At 38.7% G+C, this 9,127-nt stretch overlaps 1 protein-coding gene across 2 annotated transcripts in view; it reads left to right on the plus strand.

The window, feature by feature from the left end:
* Window positions 1-8,066, plus strand: part of SLC24A2 (solute carrier family 24 member 2) — a 105,232-nt gene extending 97,166 nt beyond the window's left edge. For both annotated transcript variants that reach the window (XM_059492391.1, XM_059492392.1), the window contains 3 exons: window positions 4,873-4,962; window positions 5,382-5,548; window positions 7,591-8,066. In XM_059492391.1, the coding sequence (XP_059348374.1) occupies window positions 4,873-4,962; window positions 5,382-5,548; window positions 7,591-7,840 (507 nt within the window). In that variant the 3' untranslated portion in view covers window positions 7,841-8,066. The remainder of the gene's footprint in view (window positions 1-4,872; window positions 4,963-5,381; window positions 5,549-7,590) is intronic.
* Window positions 8,067-9,127: the final 1,061 nt, after the last annotated feature.

Genomic DNA, 9,127 nt, shown 5'->3' on the forward strand with positions numbered 1-9,127 from the left:
ATTTAGTTCCATGAAACCCAGAAGCTCTAGGAAAATTATTTTGTAGACAAAGTCTCTGGTTCTAAAGTTAGCGAAATCCTGCTCCCTTATTATGCTGTTGTGCACACATATGCAGATTTTTGTATACTTAAAGTGGATTATGCATTAGTTCAGCTAACTGTCAGCTGATTGACTAGCTTAGATGTTTTAATGTGTTTAGTGCCTTAATAACACCTGCTCACATTAAGCCAGTATATATTAAAATCGTTACTATAACATCAATAATGTTGTTGGCATATCCCAGAGGTAGGTGTGCCCTTAGGGAATTTTTTCCCTGAGTTCTTGCTCAGGTGTTTTGATCACTAATGGCTGTTTTTCCTGTACTAATGGCTTGTTTCCCCAGTGGCTCTGTAAAGGTCACATATGTAACTGCCCATACCCTGGAGTAACAGATGTTGAAAGAATGAAAGAAAAATTATGTGGCCAAGACGCCCCAGTAGGTCAGAAGCAGATACTGAACACCACCTCTTTTATTATAACCTTACTCCACTGTCCATCCCTTTGCATTACAGGCCATAAAAATGGCTCTTGGGGCTCCAGCCCTGCCATCACTGGACCCATATGGGGAAGTTCCTTCTATCTCGGCAACTTCCCATTATAAACGAAGAGCTACAACTTGCATGAACTCTTGTTGCCATACAGAGATGCACTGTTACCAAGGGGACAAGGACAACATGTTCCTGTACAGATTCAGTTAGAAGAGCAGATTCTGAGTAATCAGAGTTAAGCACTGTTAAGTGTGAAAGAAAGATCAAACTTTGCAATGCAGATACATTTATGAACAAGACAAACATGTGAATCATTCAGGTTAAAGATGTTAGTAATAATGCTGGCTAAAATTAAAAAAGTTACCTTCCACATTATTCAGCACATACTACCTTCCAGGATCAAGTTCTTAGAAGAAAAGCCTTCATATCTAGATTATTTTTGCTACTTAAAGCCCTGTTTTTCAGACATTGGCACTAAACAAATGTATAGAAATGTATCAAGAAAAATGTTCTTAAGGTTTCTGATAGACAGGAACAGTACCAATCCATCTAATCTACAGTGGAACTACAAAATCCTTCTGCTTTTGTTAAGGGAAAATAGCAGATGAACTGAATGAGCCATGGCTTCTCTCATTTATCTGTTTCTTCAACCACAAAAGAGCCAATTGCTAATAAACCCTGCACTCTGTCTTTACCAGACAACCACCACAACAACTACTGAAAAAGATGGAGAGAAGTATTGCTGTCTCTGACTAATTCTTCTAGGAAAATGCTTGGAATTGGCAGCTCTTGGTATTTCAAAGAGCTAGAGAGTAGAAATTACATAAATCTATATACATAAAATACATAAAAGAATGCTGAAACTAGTTACAAAACAAGCATGATATTTATTGTTACAGTCTGGAATAAAATCCAGCATACAGAAAAGAATCAGCATTCTGGTTATGGCTTTTTCAAATTTTCATCTATATGCATATTGTAGAGCAGTATCTGTGGATTCCATTTTTGATTTCATCTCCTGTAAAATAGACAAGCTTTTAATTTTGCCCTTTCTGAATTTAAATGCTCCCCATTTTAAAATAGGTAATTTAAGCGTTAAGCCTATTAAAGTATCTTGGACTGCTGCTTATCAGTTAATTTTAGTGGGAGAGGATTAGCTAAGACAGGCGAGGAGTACACATGCTGCAAAGTTACTGGCTCATAGTTCTTAGCCATCCAAATTCTCTGGGTGTCTGACTCAGGCAGTCTCCCCTTGTTTTGCAAGAATCATTTGATACATACAATCACACCATCAGAGAGCTATTACTGATCAGCATGTATTGTATTAGTTTTGCTTAAGCCAGGGTATGCTTAAATCTTGAGTATTGTGCAGTGATCATTCAAATTGCAGTGCTGCAAGGTGCTCTGTGCAGCTTTTGTGACCAGTTCCAACAAGTTTATTGCTTCATTGTCTCATTAACCATATGTCTTGCCAAAAGATCGGAGCTTTTACAAGGAACATGGAAAATGTTGGAAGCCGGAAAAGTTGACTACGAGGAATGGTGAAAAAAAAGTGCTAGCTGCTCAGTTTTAAAAGAGAAATGGCTATTAAGATTAATTTATTTCTACCAGTCTTAATTCTGCTCCCACTGGTGTCAGATCATTATAACAGCCATTGATATGTTTCTTTCTAATTGTATTCCTTTTCGCATTAAGGTCTTCTGTACCCCAACGCATATAAAATTTTGATTTTAAACTTAAAATTCCGTCTGGGTAGGTTCCATCATAAGCTCATTATCATATTTCCTGGTTTGACAGAAATTTAGAACTCTCTTTTGACAAAGTAACTCTGTAATGAGTTAAGAAGCAATTAAGAAATAGATCAACCAAAGTACTCTCAGTACTTCTGAAAACAATGCTTGTGACAGTAGTGGAATTTATATGAAAAGGATGTTTCCAGGTGCTGTGGTGATTATTTAAGGGTAATCTCTTTAAAACACCTACTGGACCACTTTTACTCCCACAGGTGTTCAGTTATTTATATTATGAGGGAGTTTAGAATTATAGATTCATAAAATGGTTTGGATTGGATGGGAACCTTAGAGATATCTAGTTCCAACCCTCATGACATGGGCAGGGACACATTTCACTAGGCCAGATTGCTGAAAGCCTGGTCCAACCTGGCCTTGAGCACTGCCAGGGATGGGGCATTCTCAACTTCTCTGGGCAGCCTGTTCCAGTGTCTCACCACCCTCATACTAAATGCTTCTTCCTAATGTCCAATCTAAACCTTCTTTTTTTCTACTATTCTAGTCCTCTTGTCCTGTCATTACATGCTCTTGTGAAAAGTCTCTCTCAGAGGCTTTCTGTAGGTACTGGAAGACTGCAATTAAATCACCCCAAAGCCTTCTCTTCTCCAGGCTTTCTCTTGCCTTTCCTCACAGAAGAGGTGTTCCACCCCTCTGGTATTGTTGTTAAATCTGTACCATTTTTAATGTGTATTTCTGTGTATATTCAGTTGTGAAATTTTATAGATTGTGTTAGTCAACATGCTTGGTTTTCAGGGGGACATTTAGCATTATGCAAAGTACACACAGGGAATGAGTTAGTGCTCTGTAGCACTGCCAGCAGCTGCACCTGCTGATGGAACAGATATGGACCTTCTATTTGTCCCATGCTGTAGACGAGTGTGCACAATTGGCACTGCTAACTTTACCCTTTTTACATCTGTTAACATGCCGAGCTCGTTCCAGTTCCATCAGCAGAAAGTCTACACAGTCTCATTGAGTACAGATCAGCCTCATTGTTTCCAGGTTCAGCTGGCAAAACACAGTGACATTCCTGCTTGACCAGCTCTAATGGCCAGCCCAATACACTGATCATCTTTTAGTCTACAGCCACCCTCTGATTCTGTGCTAATCAGTTCCTAAATGTGAAACTGTTTCATACAAATGTCTGTTGAGTTTGTTATATAAGGAAAGCTGACTGTGCAGCTCTGTAAACTCCCTAAAAAAAGAAGTGTTTATTATGGCTTGAAGAATCTGAATCAGAACAAATGGTATTTTGGACACACTGAGGGAAAGCCCTGCAATCCCATATACTTCCACAACACCTAGGAATGATCCACAGTCTTAGTGAGCCTCCTGGTGCAGCAGGGGCATGACCTGCAGTGAAAGGGGGCACAAAAATTCTGGAGTGGAAGTGGATTTAGCGAGGACTAAATGCGAAGAAGTACTACAGGACTGAGCAGCAGCTGCAAGAGGCATTTAGAGTGGTATAACTTACTTCCACAGGCAGTCTTACTGGTTATTCATTCAAATTTGTACAACTCTGCTGGTCGCATGTCAGAAATCATCTAGGGTAAGATCTGCATTCAGAAGGTCAATGACCACAAAGAAAGACTGTTAGAATTCATTCACAGGACAAATTTAATTTTGAGTACTAATTTGATTAGATAGTGTTTGCCTGGTGCAGTACTGCAATTTTGTTCCTTTCCTTTAGTAGTTAGCTTGACCTCTTTTTGTTACATAGATTCAGTTAGTTAATAGGTAATATGGAAAATGCATAAGATTGGAAAGAACAGAAACCAAAATAAATCATTAATGTGAATATAACCCATTCGCTGGCTGCAAGAACACTGTCTGTTCAAAATCTGACACAAGTAAGGGAAACAGTGAAAATGAAAATTAAGTTAAAGAGAGTTTTTAATTCATTGAAAGGCCTGGCAGTATGTTTTGCATGCTTTTATAGCATTATAACATTACATTTCTCTGCAAAATGAAGCATGGAAAATTTGTGTTTAACATATCTTCTATTGAGAAAGTGTGTAGTTTTCAAGCAGAGTAAATGCTGTAATAAATTTTAGGTGTACCTATTTTTAGCTCTGCCATATGGCAGTCTTTTTTATACTGACTGAAATTTGTTGCAAAAAGTTACTTATGTAGGAAGGAAAGATATTGGCACCTGTTGAAGCAATTTGAAAACATTCATTCTGAAGAAACATGAAATTATTAATAAATTTAGAAGTCAAACCACTATTGAGCTAAACATATATGCAAACTGCATCATAACAAATAATGATAAAAATGACAACCCAGAACTTGCCAGTCATCATACAAGTTCTTAGGAAATCTTATTTTATGGCTGAAGCAATTGGAAGAATGAGGTACATATATACCAATGTCAGGGCTTCTGTTTCTTACTTTTCTTGACAGGTATTTTGATCATCTGATGATGATCAGAGCAGTTGCTTAGAACAGGCCATCAGAAAAAATGAGAAGCCACTCTCATATTGAGAAGGAATTAAGAGTATGGCATATCACCCTTCAATATAGGTTTTCACTGTTCCTCCTTCTTTCTGTTTCAGACATCAAGAAAATTTTTTCCCATCACGTTTTTTGGTTCTATCAGCTGGATTGCCTTCTTTTCTTACTTGATGGTCTGGTGGGCACACCAGGTAAGGAGATGATACTCTTACTAAATAAAAGCCCTGCTTTTTTGTTTTGCACTGTAAAAGATCATTTCTAATCAGAGTCCATCTATCTCATGCTGGGTGCTGCTTTATTTCAGGAGCTGTAGCCATGGATAAAGTAAATCAGTACTCACTAAATGAAAAGTAGCTCAGAGAGCTGTGGTTGGCCTGACCACAGGACTTGATCATTCTTGTAGCATCAGAACTATCAGCAACTGCCTGTCAATATCTTATGCTTCTGTTTCAAAGCCTTACCTTTCTCCTGATACATGGGAAAATCCATGAAAACTAGAATTTCTGTGATCTTGCCTGGTATTTTCCAAGGTAGTGGGAAAGCCCAGGACAGTTGAAAACATTTCTTCACTGCAGGAAACTTTTTTCTCGTTTTATTTAAACTCTTCTAGGTTGGAGAGACCATTGGTATTACTGAAGAAATCATGGGACTGACTATTCTAGCTGCTGGCACATCCATACCTGACCTTATTACCAGTGTTATTGTAGCACGCAAAGGTCTGGGGGACATGGCTGTATCCAGTTCTGTTGGAAGCAACATATTTGACATCACAGTAGGGTAAGCTCTACACCAAGAAAATTGTGTCTATTTTAAATAAGTCCTTTGTTCTTAGCACATTGCTGTGGTATTGCCCACAAGCAGCAATCTTTAAAAAGCAGAGTAATGCAAATAGGAAGCGAATGTTACTGTGGCAAGTGCTCTGAAGTTTACAGATGTCTGCATGAAAAAATGTTATAAATTTGTTGCCTAATCCTTGCTTTGATACGTTACAGAGAGGCTTAGGCAAGTGAATTGCACTTTAAAATTGTGCAAGGGCATTGTTCCGAAAAGGAATTTCAAAGCTTTTTATACTTTTGTGAGGTTGCTGTTTGCTTTCTGCTACCACTCATTGGGCTTATACTAGAGCTTTCTTTATAAATGATGATCAGGAATAATTCATTGCCTCTGCAGTATTCAACATGTTTGCTGTAATAACAACAGAAAGTCATTGTCTTGTATAACTGGTTTAGGCTGCTGTTGCCATGTGATTAATTTTTTTTTCTATACCTGACAAGCCCAAAATTACAAACCAATTCTCTGTTAACAAAAAGGACCCTTTTTATAGCTCTGACAATGTGAAGGTACATGAGATTGTGCAGAAGTTTTATATTTACACTTCACTGCTTCATGGCAGCTCTAGGGTAATGATTTGTGGCATAATGTTGTAATTCAAATTCTTTTTTGGTCTTTTCAGACCAAGGTAGATCAGATTCAGAAAAAGAGTAATCCATGCCTCAGTGATTCAAAAATGTGCAGGAAATACACAGGTAAATTCTGTCTTTGTTCCCACATTACCATCTTCAACACAGGAGGTACTGAGAATCATGTCCATATTTTCAATTTCTCCATCTTTGGTTGTTTCTTACTATCACATGCAAACAGAAGAACAGGTCTAGTCATAGTTACAGTGCCAGACAGCCTGATTGTAGAAGAGATCCTGGTTTTCACAGCTGGAAATATACCAGCATCTGCAAAAAGGTACAAAAAAGGATCCCGAAGTTTGAATGTATAGTAAATATATTTTTTACTTTATCTGTTAGCTAATGGCAGTAGTTAGACATAGCAGGAAAACTTAGCCAATTTTCTATTAATGCAGAAGCATTCAGTCTTTGAAATATCTATATGCAGCAAACCTGTAAAATGCATGAAAACCATGTCCTCCAATTTGGAGTACAGAGCATGCATTACAAAATTATTTCTCTTTTGCAGTGCTTTCTTACTTTAAAAAAATGTTTAATCTTCCTGCCAGAGGAAATGGTTTTGTCCTGCACCAGTCTGCTACATTTACAACAGAAATGGCACAGCTGAGCTGTAGACTGGTGTAGTTAGTACTGCAGCTGTAATAAATTATTCTCTCCTGAGCTGCTTATTCAAAGTTTTAATGTTGTGAGCTTCTGACAACTCACTTCATGCTTTCTAAGCCTGCTAAGCTCCAGTCAGTGTCTTAAATATTTATTTCAGCTTGACATCTTGCAGAGGGATATTGTCTCCTTCTGTGGCGTGAGAGATGAGAAATGCAATGACAGCAAGCACAGAAATAGAAGTTAAGCTGAAGTTCAATTGAAGTTCACAGTTTAACAGAGGTTTATATAGTAAATGTGGACAAAGATATTTAAGGGTGAAATTTTGCAGGCAGTGCCTTGCAGAGTGCTGGTTCTTCATGGCAAGGTCATGTTTCTTTCCAACCCACCCTCCTGTCAGGCAGGCTCTTGGAAAGAGTGTGCAAATAGCTTCAGCAGATAGTGTGAAATCTAGAAACAAATGAAAGGGGTTTTCCTCTTCACAGACAGGATGCCAGGTGATTTGCCAGCCAAGGGATAAATAATTCACTACTATAATAGGTGGAAGAGTGGGGGGCAAAAAATCCCGTGTTTTCTCGTCAAGAACCATGAGAAAGCTTACAATTTATATTTATGCAATTATTAGAAGAGTTGAACATGTTCCTGCCTCATTTTCTGCGGGAAGCCTTTGGTTGTCTTTTGATTTGTCACTAGAAACCTTCTAGTGCTCCCTTCTGGACTTCTGCAATGTTTTAAATTAATTTTTCTGTTTCTTAACAGCCTTCCTCTTCCATGGCTCCTGTATGCTGTGGTTAACAGCTTTGCCCCGGTGACAGTCAGCAGCAATGGTCTGTTCTGTGCAATTGTCCTCCTCTTCATCATGCTGCTCTTCGTCATCATCTCCATTGCCTCCTGCAAGTGGAGGATGAATAAAATCCTGGGTTTACTCATGTTTGGGCTTTATTTTGTGTTCCTGATTGTCAGTGTCCTTCTGGAGGACAAAGTGATCCAGTGTCCTGTCTCCATCTAGTGGAAAGTGGAGAGTGGAAAGTTATTTTTTTCTCAACAGAAAAAAAAAAAGAAAAACCAAAACATATATATTTATTAAAGAAAAGATACATATGTCAAAACAAAACAGTGAAAAAAAAACCACAGTGGAAAATTGCAGCAGGAAGAACCCATGGATCTGTAAATTTTCTCTTCCTCGATTTTGAAAGAATGAAAGAAAGAAAAGGACATAAAGGATCAGTCTCAGAGCTGAAGAATGGCTGCTGCTGGACATTGCAGTACTGCCTGAAGGGCTGAGTCTGGGAGCACCAAGGGTTCCTCTGCTGCAGAACATCCTCGCTGCTCAGCACTGGACACGCACCGTGCCCGCGGCAGCAGTGAAAATTACTGCTTCTCCTCTGCCTATGGGACCTACCTGCAGACTTCTCCTTCTCTGTAGTGGTATACACAGACACACTGTGTGCTCAGCTCCTAAAGCTCTCCTCTTCCAAGGGGAATGCTAATGTTAACTTTGTGGAGGCACCACCCCCCACACACCCTGGTACAGGATTTTTCTGATAACCTGCTGAAACTCCTGAGTGGAAAGCATACACCAAGCGATGAGTCACAAACAGGGAAGGGCTTGTATGTCTCTTCACGTAAGTGGATTTATGTGATGTGATTTCAGCTAAGCCAGGGAATTCATCAGTGTTTTGATCATCTGCATCACAGGTCCGTAAAGGCATTCAGCAGGATGTTAATGGTGGTTTCTTGCATCTTGCAAAACTCTTCAGGTTCCAGAAACTCTGGCACTGAAGGAGCCATGATGCCTGACCATTTTGTAACTGGTGCAGATTTTCATTGCATTCTCATGCAAAGACCAGAATGGGGATAATCTTTCTTCTCTAATAACAACGCAGCATGCAGTGACATCATACAGCTATGTGAACACACTATTTTTTCTAATGCAGCAATATCAACAGTACCAATGGCTTTCAGATGCTGTTATGAGTTTGCCTTTTCATGCCAGAATAAAAAGGCTAATTTGCTTATGCATAGTATTTCATAAAGAAAATAGAAGTAGTTATAAAGTGGCAGCCTAATTGCTAAGTGAATATATACTTTATAGGCTTTCACTATTACTTGGAGTGTAAGGACCTTCACAGCTACATATAGTTATTTGCTGGAAGAGATCTCCAGCTGTTGTATAAAGCTGGGGAAGTTCACATTTGCTGTTATAAATCTTGAAACTAGGTAGGAGAAACACAATTTAAATACAGTGGAGCTGCAGGAAACTTACATGAAAATTCTTCAGTATTGCTGGAAGTGT

The sequence above is a fragment of the Ammospiza nelsoni genome, chromosome Z, assembly GCF_027579445.1.
Source record: "Ammospiza nelsoni isolate bAmmNel1 chromosome Z, bAmmNel1.pri, whole genome shotgun sequence".
Lineage (NCBI taxonomy): Eukaryota > Metazoa > Chordata > Aves > Passeriformes > Passerellidae > Ammospiza > Ammospiza nelsoni.